The following is a 17486-nucleotide window of genomic DNA, read 5'->3' as shown; positions in this document are numbered from 1 at the left end:
ATTTTACGTACTTCGGAGACAGTTTCATAGAAGCGACGTAAATATGTTAGTTAAGTGAATGCTGTCTAAAAATTAATGAAGCAAAACTAATTCACGTGTACATATATCAGACTGGTTTCTAATTAGTGAACTTTTTTCAGATTCTTCTGTGACTGTGGTGCTGGAACTTTAAGTAATCAGTGTCAACTTCAGGGTGAGCCAACGCAGGACACAGACACGTTGTACGACAGTGCAGCACCGATGGAATCGCACACGCTTATGGTCAACTAGGAATTAACCTAAACTAAATAAAACAATCAAACGACACTGAGACAGCCTGTAAGTCCAACACATTGTAAAACACGGAGTAATTTGTTGCTGAGTTCTTTATTATGGCACTTGTTCCTTCGCGTCCCCGTTGTGATTGTTATATTTTTTTTTTAAAAGCTATAGTTATTGTTAACATGTTTCAATTAACGGCAATTTCATCGGCATCGTTATCATCGTCATCGTCATCATCATCATCATCATCATCATCATCATCGTCATCATCATCATTATTGTCATCGTTATTTCTATTACCATTTGACCATCCATCCATCTCACTGTCATTGCTATCGTCATAGTCATCGTGGTGGTCAAAATCACTCATTTATCGCATCAGTTTGCATGAACTCGTGGATCATCGTCATTAAGAAATATTATATTTTTTTATTAATAAATTAGTGCCCCATCTTGACGTGTATTTCGACGGAAGACGGATGTTCGTTGCTGAATAAGATAATTAATGAATGAAGATCCGATCTTTTCCAATGCAAACGCAAGTATTATTCGAATAAAGGAAACCGTATCTTCGATTTTCTCGCGAATCACGTAATAAAGAACTCCGCAACGAAATGAGCCATCGACGTTTAAATAATCAAGTGACAAAAGAGAAGAAACACACGGGACTTCCTCTGTAAGCCGAAAAGAAAAAAAAACCTAACGATTATAACGTCAAATTTATTTAAAACGTGCTAACCGAAGCGACGAAACACTAAACAAATAAAAAAAAAGTACGCGATAATAAATCATACAAAACCGGAATCTCCAGCTTCCGGGATCCGACTTCTAAGTTCACACTTCAAAAAAGGGAAACAAGAGAAAATAAAAGAGTGCAGTGTGAGTCTGTGTAGGAAACGAAACGAGGTCTAAAACGAAAGCAGAAGCGAATCCGAAACAAAAGGAACACATGTGTATACGTTTGGTAAATGGAGACACGTGACGGTCGGTGATGTTTTAATACTAAGCAAACGTGAAACGGAGAGGGGAAATAAAACTGTCTTTAAATAAAGAATTTAAAGGGACGCTCGTGCAATGCGATGGCATTGATTCATAAAACGAAAAATATCAATTTAAACAAACACAGGAAAGCAGATAAGCGAGAAGAATGAAAGAAATGTTTAATGTTTAAGTCCACACGATATAAACACACAGTGTCGCGAATGTAAATTGTGTATATCGTAATTAAAATGAACGCGATCAAAGCGATCGATTAAAAGAAAAAAAAATATGGAACGCCGCGCCGTTTATGTGTCTGCGCGAATAACGTTCGCTCTCGTTCGAGACTCTTTTTTTCTAAAAAAAGGAAAATATTAAAAAAATAAAAAACAAACAAAACCGAAAAACTAGCCAGTGTAATCACAGAGAACGCAGATAGAAATTGATCACGGGGAACGAGTGCGTATTGTGTATTTACGAACGATGAAGTTGCAGGGGGACGATCGACCCGGACTCTCTCAACTGGATTAATTGCAGGAGGGAATCGTACGAACGAGAGAATTAAAACGGAGCGAGTGCGACTTCGGTGAATAGACACGCATGTGAAGATCAACGGTGAACGATCGTGGAGACGAAAGGAGAAAAAGAATAATGTCCGAGAACAACGGGGAAGGCCGGAGACGAAGACGATACCCAATGAACGACATGCTGGAACAGATGTCTAAAAAATGTGATATTGTAAGATTCACACGACCGGGGAAAACAATAATCAAAATGGAACAGAAAGCAAACGAGAAAAAACGTCTATTAACGCGCGATTCGAAATAATTCTTTCCTTTCTTTTGCTTCTTTCTTTTCTCGTTCTTGTATTGTATAAGAGGTGTGTGTGTGTACCTATGTAGCACACGCGTGCGCGTATACATACATGCATGCATGCATACAGTTCTTCGATTGTATCCTGCGCATTGTGAATAGTGATGGCCCTAATCGCCGTAACGTGGGAAGAGATGGGGGTAAAGTGCATGTAATAATAACTGAAAAAGACAGAGTTCTAAATGGAAAGAAAAAAAAAATGATAATGTCTCGAATCTTCACGGAGTATTTACAAGATTAATCACGTGCGGTCGATGTATACCAGTGAGAAAAGCGACGAAATATTTAAAACGATAAAACATAAAAAAAGGAAAACAAAAAGAAGAAAGAAAGAGAACGATAGAGCGGAAACCGATGTATACTGTCGCTGAGGAACAGTTTTTAAAACACGGATACGGGGGGTGGGTGGGGTGGGGGATAATAATGAAAACTCGAAAATGTAATCTCGAATTTTTAACGAAAAGTAATCCGACTTTTTTTAATATTACGTTTAGCGGTAAAAACAAAAGAAGAAGTCTAATCGTATTATTGTAATTGTGTATCGGCAGGAGCGGCGCAGCGTCGCGTCGCTTTTGCGAAAAAAAAACAAACGGACAGAAAGAAAAAAAGAGAAAGAGAAATCGCAAAATGAACGAAGCGCCTATTAGCGATAATTTTAGACACGCGACCCGCATTCACTTGAAACGAGGCACGAACGTTTGCGATACGTGTGGTTTTAGGTTTGATCGTTCGATTGATGTAATAGGTAATCGTCGATCGCGGAACAGGGCAACAAAAAGAGGAGAAAAGAAAGAACGAAAACATGTTCGCACGACGAGATTTTTGCCTGCGAATAGAACGGAATGAAAGCAAATGGGAAAAAAAGAAAATCAATCTCTCTCTCGTGATTCATTGACTGTGTACCGTACATCGTTGCACGTACCTTTTTTTTTGTAAATGATTGTTCTTCTTGTCTCTGTTTTTTTATGTCTCTCTTTCCTTTTTCTTTTTTTTTCCTCGGCAGAACGGGTGAACGGTGAGAATTGCCTTTGAACGCGATTACCGACTTAAGGTCTGTAGTATTATTACACCGCAGTGTCATATTATATATATAGCGTAACTGTATCGAAATGTTTAACACGTTATATATGCGCACTGAGAGTGAATGGGATACGCATGAGAGGCATGGCGAAGTCAAAGGCATTTTTCATGTCGCGTGGCATCACACAGAGATCATGAGAACGGGAATGCGATCATTCCTCGCGTTCCCTCAGCGACATACAGATTCCTTTTACAGTTAAACTGTGCTCCGTTATTTTATTTTCTATTTGTACAATGCGTCCCCCATCTCTGGAATTATTGCTCTACTGTTCGGCTGTTTCTTTTTTGTTTTTTCTTTTGTTCCTTTTTGTAACACCTCGTTTGAAACTTTAAGCATAGAAAATGCGTGTTTTCAAACGAATGTACGCACGAAAATTACCTCATATTAAGAGAATGGAAAACGAAAAAGAAAAACATAATTTGCTAGAAGTTATCGAGCGAATGAAAACTGGAAGTCCTTCTTTGGCGCGCTCTCTATACACACACGTTGTAATTATGATTAGCAAAATTTATTCGTCGATCGTTTTAGTGCTTCATATTCTTTTTTTTTTTGATACTGTCTCGAGTATTATTTACGAACTGTTAAATATGTTTATTGTAACTAACCGGCTACTGAAATTATAAGATAGACGATTGCGATTATTTTTGTGGCACCTTTTATTTTTGTGTTCTTTTTAATAAGTATTTTATTGTCTATCCTATTTCTATATATTTACTTTTTTTTCGCGTAAACGAGGAAAATCGATGGGTAATTTTGGAAGCTGAAAGGAGGAACGAACGTTTTTCTGTGATTTCTATCCTCTCGCGATTTCGAAGCGTGTTAAGTAATTCGTATGCGACGAACATTGATCCTTGCCGCAGCCGTGTTTAATGTTTTTTTTATTGTCTGAATCTTTTTAGAGTTCGAAACAGCTTCAGGTACATACGAATAATAATGAAATCGATGTTTAAGGTATAAAATAGAGATTCGTGTCGCATTTTTTTAACTCTTTATAACTCGACATTTTCAATTAATAAAAAGAATATGCGAGCCTCGCGACTCGTTTTTATAGTCGCTGATTGTCAACAACTATAAAACAGAACCGCGAGGGCTCGGATAATCGTGTCTGCCCTTACCAAATTGTTCATTTTCGTTTTCAAGCTGGGGGACAATTCGAATGAATTTACTGTAACGTGATTGAAAAATTACAAAATGGACGAATTTGTTTGCTCTACGAAGAGGTAATGAAATATCAAGATATTAACTCTTACTCTCAAGATATTACAAAAATATCAAGATATTACATTACTCTCTCTCGAAGAAATGGAAGACTATAATGTGTGATTGAAAAGCTGCCTGGTGTTATAGAGAAAAAGCGATGCTTGTGTTTCGGCTGCGGTACGATTTCAATGATTCCCCGGTTCTACTTGTTGAATGTATTTAGATGTAAGCTTTGATCGGCAATAGAGGTCTATTGTGTTTTGTTTGAATTCATGTAGCTCCGTGTGCAAAAGGAAAGGTCGACCGACACTCTCTGGACAGAGGTTCGTTCCCGAACAAGAATCGAAAGGAAACAGATACCGGTGCCTAGGGAACAATACAAATTACCGATTCCGCACGCCTTCGACTCTCGCTACGCTAATCGTTTTTATACAAGAAGACCAATATTAAGTCTGCCGATTTATAGAGAAAAATGTCAATGACCTTGCAATTTCGTACAGACTTGTTCTAGCGATACATGTGCACTATAAAGTAACGAATATTTTGTGTTATAAAGATGTTTTAGACAATCATTGAACAATAGAGATTTTTTATTTTTCGAGTATAGAGGTCAAGGTCCGAATAAACCAGGTGCAGTACGGCGAGGGTGGATCGTGTAGGTTTCTGTTCGTTAATGAGGGAAGCCTGTGTGCACAATGATCATTTATTTTGTCTGTATGATTTTGTTCGTTCATATAGGAACGTAGCCAAGCGAGATCCAACAAACGGGCACACCATCCGAGTATCCGCGATCGCACATGAATGAATATTATATCTCTATCGAAGTTGTCGCGTAGCACAGAAAGAGAGAGGGACGCGTCCGCCGTATACCCCGATTCTCTATTTAATTACGTTGCAATCTGTATTACGTTTTAGAGTTTGTTCTCCTTACTTCTGTTTCTTTCCTCTCCACGCTTCGTTCGTTCGCGTCGCCCTAAATATCGCGTATCCGGTGTGTGTATCCTCGTTTCGCTCGGGCTCGATGCTTTGACGGCCTTCCGACGCGGTTTAATCACACTTCCGATTATTACTTAAATTAAGATTGTATCATAGAGCTCGACCCTCAACTGCCGAGCCTGATTCCGAAGCGCTTCCCTTTACTTTCGCGTTCTTTTTTTCCTCGAGCCGGCGCGCGTAATACAAAATTAGTCGCTATTGGAAGTGTTCATCCGACTGCGGAGCTCTGTGCACATTATGAAACGTGTCTCGAATGTTGTTTCACGCTGGTTCTTAATTTGTCGAAGTCGTTCGCGCGGAAACAATATTGTTAACAACTGGAACCGCTGGTCGGGATCAAATGATTTGCTACGAGACAATTCGATCTTGTTCCAAATATTTATCCGATGTGAGTTCACGAATATCATTCGAGAGACAATAAGACATAAAATATTTGTTTTTTCTCCGCGGATGTAATTCTTCAAATGGCGCACACTCTCTGCTAACGAATACACGAACAAGTCACTGATTTTCTTGGAATTCGCCACGACAGTTGCGCGTCGAACAATTTCTCGATGTTTGTCTCGCTAAGTGTACTATAATTATGCTATATATGCGACAGCGAAGAAAATTAGCTGCGACGTATGGTGACGCGCGGGTATGCGAGAGGTTTCCGGCGTCGACCGTGCGGCCGTCAAAGTGTTAGCCGTGAACGGCGTAGTATCTCGATCTTCGTTAAAAAAAGTCGTCCCCGTTACTTGTACTTTAATTTATCGGATCTTCCCGCGGCGTTGTTTCATCATCGTCATCCTCGCGTTCTCCGCGATACATCATTCACAACTTTTCTTTCCGACGAGTCGCAAACGGTATCACCTCTTTCTCTTTTAACTCATCGTTTCCATTCCATTCCGCGTCACGAGAGCGTCTCGCACCGATTCTCTTTTTTTTCCGTCAGCAACGAACTTGCCATTTATTACGTTAGTTGCCATAGTTCTCTCGAATTCTACTTTGTTTTTTTTTGTTCTCGCGGTGGAGCGAATAGATAGAATTAAATAGTTTAGGAACGGTCCTCTTTAAAAATATTCATAATGTAGTTAACGAACAACAAACACGAGCCACGTGCAGACGAAAGGAGGGAAAAGAAAGAGCGGAACCACGTGCCCGCGAGAAACTAATACCGCAACGTATTCTGTACATATTAATTTGCTTATTATATATATGTATATATATATGTATATATATGTGTGCTTATATATACATATATATATTTAAAAAAAAACATTGATTATACTATTATTAAGAAAAAAAATATATATATTATTACAAATTGTAACTTTTATTTTTTATTTTTTTCGCATCCTTGTTAATCGTGTGCCGCTCGCGATGTTCCGTTGTCTTTTCTTTGGTTCGCCGCTATGATTTCGTACGATTCGATCATTCCTGCGAACCCGACAACGTCCAATCATCTCCTTCCTCTCTAATTGGTTTTACTCTTTTTCCTCTTTTTTTTTTCTTTTTTCTTTTTTTTGTTTCGTTAAACGATTCGTGTTCCGTTCTGGATTCTCGTGCGACGCCCATATTTGTACAGCGAGGAATATCGATCGCGTCCACGTCGATGAGGAATCACAAGAGATTATTGTTAAACTGCTCTATCGCACCACGTAGCCACACACTACGATGTACAGTATGTTTGTTCACGGATGGAAGTTTAATATTTAAGAGACTATACGATAATTGTAAATAGCAGACAGCCGTAAACGTTGCGAGGGAAAAGAGCCGCAGCTTCCTTTCGACCACGGGAGGGAAACGATCGCGTACGGCGTCGTGTACGCCATGGCCTTAAAACGTACACCTAAACGCTCTAGTTGTAATACTTGTAGCGGTGCCCCCGACCCAATAAATACACACAGTGACTCACATATGAGATCTTCGATTCTACAATGAACTCTCTTTTTAATTAAATACAACATTCTTCCGCGACTAATAAAAAGAGTATTTACCAAGCGTCCATGTTGATTAATTTTTCACGTCTTTCTCGAACACGTTCGCTGGGTCGTTGTTATTTTGAATAAGAAAGCAACGTTACGCGTTTAAGGAACAACCCTCTGTAATTCGGTCTCTTTTTCAAGTCTGAACAAATAGTACGGTACGCTGCGAAATCGCGGCGAAGAAATTGTTCGATTACAAATAACGCGAAACAAGACTTGAAGAATGCAAATAACAAATGTGGGACTTCGAAGTTGCGCTGCGTTGCAGGGGGTTACAGATGAGATAATGTGTTACAGACGAAGCAAAAGGGTAGATAAGCGAGTGTAGGCTTGTATAAGAATTTTTGCACTGTTTTTTGGAGACTGCGTGGATAAATGTGCGGGTCACTGTAACAGTATTTCCTCCGTACCGTCGCGCGAACATGGCGAGCCGTTTAAGAGCAAAACAAGCTATCCTGTCTTTGTCCGCGATTATTGTTATTAATCGCGACGGTATGGAGGGAACACGGTATGCGCGCGTGTACGCTGTTTCTCGAAGCTCCATCTCGTCCATTACGGGCTCAGAAATCGAGGGACGTCGATCCCCGAATCTCTAGATTTGGCAAATCGGCAAATGTTGAATTAGGTTGACCGGTGATCTAAATAAATTAATTGTATTCTTTTTGATTAATTATATTAATTATATATTACGTTCAGATAATTTCAATGAATTAGAAATTCTGTAAATGTTTCTGCTCTATTTCTGCACAAAATCCGACGTATCCTTGACATACTATTCATTTCATCGTCACGAATGAATAATGCGCTTTTTTTTTCATAACGCTGGTAATGGATGATCGGAAATCTTCAACCGATAGCGTACACATTATTGGTAATTTCCGCGGTGTTTTTACGGGGTGAACCTTTCGAGCAGCTCAAGTAGCGTGAAACATTTCATTGATATTTGTTCCTTTCACTTTCCATCGGGTGATATGTGCCCCTTATTTTTCATTCACGAAACGAAATAGGTGTGCATCTCCAAAACACTTATGGATCACCTTCGAATGTATCGCCTGACGTGAAATATGTATTCGCGAGGAGTATCACGGGCACATTGCACCCCCATGGAAGTTAACACTTTGATTGCCACGTGGCTCATAAAAATTTATCTACGTATAATAACCTGTTAAAGAGAGCGAATTTATTCGCGTTACCAGGAGGGGTTAAAACGCGCGATCTACAAAACTAGAATTCTCCGGTTCCGATTCCGTGACGAATTTCCTATTTGAAACAGCTCGTTCCGCGGATCGCCCACGGTAAAAATAGAGCAATCAACTTAAACGGTTTCCCTTGTTCAACAAATTTGCAAACGCCGCGAACGCTTAATTCTAACGATCACGTGCAAGAACGGCTCGGACAAGTGAGAGAAAGCTTCGGATTAACGTTGCATATTCTCGAATATAAACGACGAGTTAACTCGTTATCCTCGGCTGCCGAGGATAAAGGAAAAGGAAAGAAAAAACAGCTCCGACACTATAAAATCTTTATGAGCCCGGCAGTCAAAGTGTTAAGGCAGCAGGCCGGCCGGAGTTGAGTTGCAATCTAGCAGATGGGAAACATAAACGCAGCCTTACACTGTATTTTCATATAGTACAAGAGGATACGGCGGGGAGTTGCTTATAGTTAAGTGTCTAATCCGATAAGTTCGCCGTTTTTGTATCTCGGCTCTGCTACCCCTGGCAGAAAGTGTTCGATCGAAACCGATAACGTTATCGTCTCCATTCAATTATTTGCATACACACCGGAGAGATAAAATGTTCTCGAGGAAACAGAAGAAAAAAAAACTGAACGATGGTTAACGAAAACGTCGGCGTAAATAGTAACAAATGACGTTCTCTGTGTCGAAGCCGAAAGTATGTCCGCGCGCACCCGAAATCGAAAACTTGTGAGAAATTATTGCTATCGTTTCAATCATTCAAACAAAAAGAACGAGAATCCGATCAAAATTCGCAGCTTTCTTAAAGCAATGTTCGTTCGTTTGTCCCTTTCGTTACGAAGTTTCGTCGATTTACGAACGTCCTCCGATCGCCGCTTTCCCCGAAATATATTTTCGAACGTACTTTCGGATAAGAAGTTTGAAAGAAAACGCTGCAGACTTATGACAGAGCCCGATAAACAGCCAACAACGTAAGTCGGCGACTGAAGACAAGCCGGCGAAGCCATTGGAACGCTGAGTCACAGGGTTAAAAGACTTTCTACATCAAACATGCGAATCGCTTCTAGCACAGGTTATTTCTTCCGTTAAATACTCTTCGCCAGAGGTAGCGGTAGCGAAAACTCAGAGCTGGAAAATTGGCGTACCGAACTGCGGTAAATTCTCTCTAATCGACGCCTCAGTTTGGAAACAAAAAACGGGCAAATTGGGAAGAGGAGGTACGATTATTCCAGATCTCGCGGCTCGTCTTTATCATTTTTGACAATCGGTAACCGTAAAAACGAGCCGCAATGATCGCATCGTATAATCGTATCTCCTCTTCCCAAATTGTCCATTTTTGTTCACAAGCCGAGCGTCGATTAGGGAGAATTTACTGGAATATGCACACACCGGATTTCCCCCGTGAGGGATGAATATCGATCGCGGACGTTTGTACGAACACCGATTTTTCTAGCCGAATCTCGAGAATGTGGAGCCAAGCAAATTCTCATCTTCCATGGCAACAGCTTCACGTTGGACAAACAATAAACACTGTGTATCAAATCTCCCCGTTGAAGAATCTGTTTATTGCACAGTTTCTCCGTACCACGCTGTTCGCTTGTAATCGTGCTTTTCGAACTGGTTTCGTTGCGTACACTCGAAAACAATGTGGTACACGGTAGGTTAACCCTTTGTGGGGCACAGGATTTCGGAAAATAAAGTAGACCCATGTTGCGCAGAAATTTCATCGCGTTTCAAATCAAACGGTATATTTTTATTAACAAAGCTATCGCGTAATGTGGAAGCACTAAAAAAGAAGTAATAATAATTCAATTCGATTCAATTTGTCGTTACAGGGTGGGACTCGAATAATCCCACCGTGCCACATGGGTTCATGAACGTTCTCGCGTTGAGCTATTGCAATATTTCGAGACAGGTCTAAAAATGTCCCACGTTCACCAAAAACAAAAAACAAAAAAAACAAATGGGACATTTTTAATCCCACCGTGCCCCAAAGAGTTAACGAATCGGATGATGCGACAGATCGAATCGGGCGTGGGTGGTGAACCTTTTTGTCAGTCTATTCGCCTATAAGTACGTCCCACATGCGAACTTGCCAGCTCTGAACAGTGGTAGATCGCCTGGAAGTAAGGCAATCGCGTCTCGATGCAAAGAGGGCGAAAGAGGGCATGTTTTCAAGTGCTTCCGCGCCGAACACGAAAGACGAAGTTGTTCCCCGATATCCGAACGCGTCGCTGTTCGTCGGTGATATAGTGTCTTAACGCCTGGGCGACGCGGCACCCGTCAAGAGCGAATAATTATTCGATTAATTAATCGCGCGAACCACGCAGAGAAAACGAGAGGAAGACGAGGGGGGGCGGAGATTGATGGAAAACGGAGAGAAACGGCGCACGGTGCGAGTGCGAAGTGAGAGAGAGAGAATGAGAGAGAGAGAGAGAGAGAAAGCAGGACAAATATCTTTATTTCTCACGAGGCCGCGCGATCGTGAAAACCTGTACAATAAGCTATCTGTAAATATGACACGCGTTAAATTATCTTATACCGAGACGGAAGCACGCTTGTCGCGGCCGAAGATTCCCGAGGGACGCGTGAGAACAAGGAAGCAGGGATGGGATCCGAGTCTGTTCTAATAGCTTCGTTTTTCGCGTTCGATTATTTCGAATCGGAGTGCGAGTTTCGCGCGCTCTTCTCCAGTTTCGGTACGGCAAATGTTCGAATGTGTTCAATTTTCGGGAAATGAAACTGGACTGCGGATTTCGATGCACTCGCCGGAGAATCTCATTAGAAAACGATGCTGTAGAAACTAATACGATTTTATATTTTATTGTTAGACCACCGAGCCCATCGAAACAGGAAACCATATTTTGCTTGACGGTTTGCACAGAATCCGCAGCCCACCGATTCTGCTCGATTGATTCTCTTTAGCGTAGCGTAATCGCGAGGTGTCGGACGCAGTCGTGATCTCATCTCTGGATTCCGTTCGGATCATCTTGTTCCCCATTCGACGAGGTGGGCTCGATCGCCGCGTTTTACAATTACGACGAACGAATTACGCGGCCCGGAAGTGCTCTGCGGACGAGCACGCCGAAGCCTGAATCGAAAGCGAAATAATAAGAAATAAGGAACGAGAATATAATCGATCGCGACTTTTCTACGAGAGAAACCAATCCGATTAATTCTTTCCACGCGATTTCCTATATCGTAAGACTGCGCTGCCGCGACGTTTCGAGAACGAGAGACGAAGACGGATGGATCGCGAGGACCGTAAAACGCCGGCCCCGAAGAGCACTCGGGGAGCTGACAGTGTCCGTTTCCAGGGGGTTGAACACGGTTCTGATATCTTCAAATAATTGCACAAAATAGCAATAAATTCTCGCAAACCAATATTCCGTTTCGCGCGCAAGTTCGCTCGAAGATCATCGAATGCTACTTTTCTTTTTTAACGATGTCAAGTACTCTTAAGTATCTCTCGCCGATGTCAGAACATTTTTTCAAATCGAATTGAGACTATTCTATTCAAGCTTTCTCAAGCAATCGTAGTAAAAGAAGATCATCCGTCTAAGCTCGAAGATAGCCTGATTGCTCCGAACAGAAAGTTCGTTCGATAACTAGACTGCGAATTTTATGCATTTATGACAAAGATGTGCCGATCGAACGCAAAATAGCATAAACGCGTAAGCAATTTGATAATATTACTGTATTTACTGTCAACTCGTTAAAATTATTAAGGAATGAAATAAACGTCTTATGTAGTTCATGTATCTTGGAATTAATGATGACAATTTTCATTCGGCAAGAAAATCGGCGCTTTAATGATAACCAACCAGCGGATCCTCGCTTTCGTGGATCCTTTTATATATATATATATAAAAAAAGAAAAAACATCAGGTTGAGAGAAACAAAGTCGATTCACGAAGGAACGAGAAATTCTTTAACATAGAATAAAACTATCACGAATGCCTAAAGTAGCCCAATCGTCGCACTTGTCGGTAGAGACTATTTAGCTGTTCTCACGAAGAGAACGTGATTTACCTAAGAGCCACATTTGAGAAACCGTTTCAACCCCTGAAAAAAGAGCAAAATGGCCTACAGACAGAGGAACGCGTCCTTTTATCGCCGATGTCGTTTCACGATTTTCGTCAGGCCAGGCCGACGACGACGGATTGTATAGACTTAGCCGAAAACCGATGGGCACTCGAACTGTCCTCTAAAACGACAGAGACCGGCTAGAGCCACGTGTCCTGAGCATTCCTCGAGGAAGGCAGCCTCCTCAACGATAGCCTCGTCGAGATCGTAGTCTCGCACCTGCACGATCGTTTTTTCCGAGTAAGATTTTTTCTCCGCGACGGCGACTGTATCATTGTATAAATAGTACCTAGCCCGTAAGCCCGATCGCGAGGAGCTGACACACGACGATCGAGAGCCGATCGACGTTCCATCCAAGGCGACGCAGCCAACTTTATTTTTCCAGAAGCTCGTTCCGAGAGATCCGGGAGACCGGGGATCGTCGATCCCGCGGCCACGGCCGACAGGATATCGGTTTCCGATATACGGATCGCAAGGGACAAACGCGAGTTCACGTCGCGATCCTCGCGAAATTCCCGTGTATCGTTTGCCTCTATCGACACGTTCGACCGCGGCGAACGCTCTTCGACACGTTGATCGCCGGAACGTTGACCGGAAAGATCAAAAGGGAAGTCGACCGAGCGACAGAAGCCGGTCCGGAGCGATTTTTATACGAACACACTGCACTCGAACATATATTCAGAATTGTTAGATCGAGTTATAAATAACTTCCATTCTTGTGCCAGATATTTATTTCGTCTTTTTCCATTTATTTTTATTTTCATTTGCAGGATGTCCCAAAAATGTCTCGCGATATAGAGATGGGGAGGTTCCCGAGGTCGTTCGAAGCAACTTTTTCCTTGGCGAAAATGCAATCCGCGGCCTCGTTCACGAGTTATTAACGAAAAACAGTGACCAATGAGAGGCGAGCTCGGCTGGCGCGAGCATACGAAGGCCCAGTTCCGCTCATTGGCTCGGCCGCTTCGCGCCAACCGAGCTCGCCTCTCACTGGTCAGTGTTTTTCGTTAATAACTCGCAAACAAAGCCGCGGATTGCATTTTCGCTAAGGAAAAAGTTGTTTCGTATGATCCCAGGAACCTCTAATTTCTGGATTGCGAGACATTTTTAGAACACCCGCTATTTTGAACTCTTATCTATTTAATGACAGCAGAAAAACTCGTTTGTCCCGGTGACTCATAGCGGGCGGATATACGAATAGATTCTACTTAGCTAGCGTCGGAAGTTATTTATGACTCTACCTAATATATATTTTAGTCGCCCAGGTGTACGTTGAAACATGTTTCACGATAATACTGTAGCAGAGAAAATGAGTCGGGTGGATCCGAGACCGGGATTCGAACTCTGATCTTTCGTTTGCTGGACGACTGCTTTAACCAATTAAGGTCCATTTATACTCACCGACGAGCCGGGCTGAGTGTTTTATTATTTTCTACTGAACTATAAATCGACCTTTGCTTCCTTGACATACAATGACGAGTTGGAGTCGTCATTCATTTCATGTGTCACACTGTAGACTTTGACGAGTCTAACTCGTTAAGAGCTGTTTTCGGCCCCATCCTTCAATCTTCTCGACGGTACCGATAACGAAGTTGCATCCACAAATCAGTGATCCAAATTTCAAAATAAAATATTCTCTTCCTCAGCTTGCACATGATTGTTCAGTTTAGTTAAATTAACCTTTTGCACTCGAGTGGTGACTCTGAGGCACCGCTAAAATTCTTGCATCACGTTCCAAAAGATAATTTTTATATTATCAATGTTTAGATATAAAAATTTGTTAAAAGTCTAACTGTTGTACGTGTTACAAGACTCAATTTCATATGCATAAAATGCACTTTATCATGTGAAATGGAAATACCGTATGTCAGAACATTTTTTAGATTTAATTTAGATTTACAATTAAAATGACTTCGAGTGCAAAGGGTTAACACGTTCTGAGCCACGCGCACCACCGACGGTACACGCAGATATATTTATTTAATGCGCTGAAAACATTATATTTTATTCCAAATTCAATTCTGTAAGATATATTTACGCCAAACTAATATGGCATTGCAAGAAGTGCAGTATAAAACAAAGCACACGAGTTTGCTTAATTGTTATATATACAATAATTAATAATTACATGTAATGATTGACTTTGTTGATACAAGAGATGCATAAAAATGGCTTTCCAGGCAATCGCTGCAAAATTATCGTTATCCTTATAGCTTTTTGTCTTGCTAGGCTCTTTTTACCAATCGAAGAGTTTCGAACTGAGTGTCTTTTACAATTGAACTGACCGCAGTGCCACGTGTACCATAAGTGGTACACGATGCGATAACTGCTCCAAACAAGCGAACTACATACGGATTGATGATGTAATGAAATATTGTGCGATAATGTATCAATCTTTAGTGAAAACATCAAATGTCGCTAACGACGAGTCGAGCAGAAACGGCTTGGAACGTGTTAAATTGTATTTTTCGGACGCATCAAATTCTGTCTCATTTGTATGTCAAGGGGTTGAGCCACCCCGGCCGGCCGACATCGCATTCTCTCCTCATAAACACAACACGCAAAGAAATATGCCGACTCCAACAATGCCGCGGCAGGCTTGCGTCGCTCGATCGAATCTCCTCGTATTTTCGGAACAGACGCAATGCGTGCCACCGAGACTCTCGTCAGGGTACTTGCCTTCCAACACTTTCGTTCGGTACTTGTACACTAAGGTAGAATATTTTCGTTTCGAGCACCGAGAAGTCTGGCGACCAACGTGCACTTCAGCGAATCGCGACAGTACGATCGTTCGCGCCGATCGCTTTCCGATGATCGTGGTTAGGCAGACTGCAGACAGTCGCGAGTCCACGCCGTATTTTCTGCGAAACGCGAGAAAACAAGTGCCGCCGCAGTTTTCTTTGAAATGTCAACGAGGCGAGGCTCAACGGAGCTCGGCACAGTTCCGTTTCGTTTGTCGATTCAACGGCGACGCTCGTAACGGATCTCTTGTAATTCTAATTTGCTTCGCGCTCGCTTGCAAAAATGCTCGGTTCGTGCGAACTTCCGTGACTGCGACAACTTGCGCGCAAACTTGCGTTTTTTCTTTCAAGACCAACCTTTTATTACCCCGGAATGAAATTGTATCACCTAAATTCTGATCTGATTTCGGACCGGAGAAGATTCTCAACGTAAAGGTACGAGGTGTAGGGGGGTGGGGTGAGGAGGTGGTCCTCGACTGCTAGCTAAGGGCCTCGAGAAATGTTCGCTCGCATAAAGATCCGCAGTCCGGTGGTGATCTAGAAGAGTTTCATTCAGAAAATGCCGCGACACCGACGAAAATTCGCGACAGCTCCGAGCAGGAAATATTCAAGAGCTTCCTCGAGATGTTCGTCTCTTGGACGAAGCGTCCGATCAAAGAAACCGTCTCGTCCCGCAAGCTCGCGAAAGTAAATTGACTGTGTCACCTTGCGCACGCCTGTACCATACTGAAAACGCACGAATTACCATGTGTCATATAAGTATATATATATATATACATACACACACACGTATACATATATATATATATATATATATATATATATATATGGATATATTTATATATATGTGTGTATATGTATGTTTATATATATATATACAAAGCATTATATATACATACATATATATATGTATATATAAATATCGAGACGAATAGAAAATCTATACATATATATACATATGCGTATATATATATATAAATATACATATACATACATTATAAATAAACAATAACGATAATAATTAAGTACCTTACATGTGTAAGAGCAGTATCCAAGGAATCCGAAAACTAGTTGCACCAAGTGCCATAGCCCATAGGTCACAGTACGTTTAAAAAGCATAAGCGGGAGGGACGCGTAGCCGTCGCTAGACGTCGGCGGAAACGGGAGAAGGAAAAATCGTGTTGACAAACAAGAAAAACAGAGGAGGTGAGAGAGAGAGAGAGCGCGCGAGCGAGCGAGAGAGAGAGAGAGAGAGAAAAAAAATGCGAAACGAAAGAAGAGAATTGGGTCGGCGCGTGGTTCGACGATGACGGCTGAGTCGCGTTCTCGTCGCTCATTGTTCACGTGGAACGCACACGCGAAAGAGAGAGCGAAAAAGAGAGAGAGAGAGAGAGCGAGAAAAAGAGTGAAAATGCAGAAAATGAGTCGAAGCATAATGATCGGCTAGAGGACACGAGTGAGAGAATGAAAGAGAGAGAAAGAGAGAGAGAGAAAGAAAGAAAGAGAGATTCTCGGAGTCCATGGGGCCCGAGATTTCCGGTGGGCCCGGTTTCGCCCATCACGAACAACGTTTTAGAACTTACAGACACCAACATGACAATATCGATTCTATGAAATTTATTTCCCGGTCCTGTTGCTCGGTTATAAACTACCCCCTTTGCCCCTTCAACCAACAACCCATCATACAGACAGAAAGAGAGAAAGAGAGAGAGAGGGAGGGGAAGAGAAACTCCGGACATCCGTTAAACTGTACATTTTTCGCCATTGTTTATTTTTCGACATGTTAGTAATGCGATTAGACGTGGTCCCGGCTCGCGAGAGATCCGTGCATTTCCCGTTTAGTTTTTGAAAGTGAGACGAGAGTGTGTGTGTGTATGTGTGTGAGAGAGAGAGTACACGCGCGCGAGAGAGAGAGAAAATGTGAAAAAGATTTGTGAGACTTGGCCGAGGATGGATCGAACGCGGTGTGATGAGTGTGACCTTTGCGAGACATTATCAATTACCTTAAACAAAAAATAAGACAAAAAAATGAATAAATAAATACTGTAGTAACGTCGCAATTGTATGTTGTAAACATTACTATTTCAAATATACTGTCATTATTAACAGGA

General features: G+C 41.7%; 1 protein-coding gene across 3 annotated transcripts in view; it reads left to right on the top strand.

Moving 5' to 3' along the window:
* Nucleotides 1-17486, top strand: part of FBXO11 (F-box protein 11) — a 23662-nt gene extending 6176 nt beyond the window's left edge. Inside the window, exons 8-9 of one of the 3 annotated variants that reach the window (XM_076518605.1) lie at nucleotides 141-318; nucleotides 4672-17486. In XM_076518605.1, the coding sequence (XP_076374720.1) occupies nucleotides 141-270 (130 nt within the window). In that variant the 3' untranslated portion in view covers nucleotides 271-318; nucleotides 4672-17486. Of the gene's footprint in view, nucleotides 1-140 lie in introns of all 3 variants that reach the window. The other 2 variants (XM_076518604.1, XM_033468418.2) reach the window with 2 other exon arrangements.

This window comes from Megalopta genalis, chromosome 2, assembly GCF_051020955.1.
Source record: "Megalopta genalis isolate 19385.01 chromosome 2, iyMegGena1_principal, whole genome shotgun sequence".
In the NCBI taxonomy this organism is placed as follows: Eukaryota; Metazoa; Arthropoda; class Insecta; order Hymenoptera; family Halictidae; genus Megalopta; species Megalopta genalis.
The sequence above is the reverse complement of the archived record's forward strand: the minus strand, read 5'-3'. Positions and strand labels throughout refer to the sequence as shown.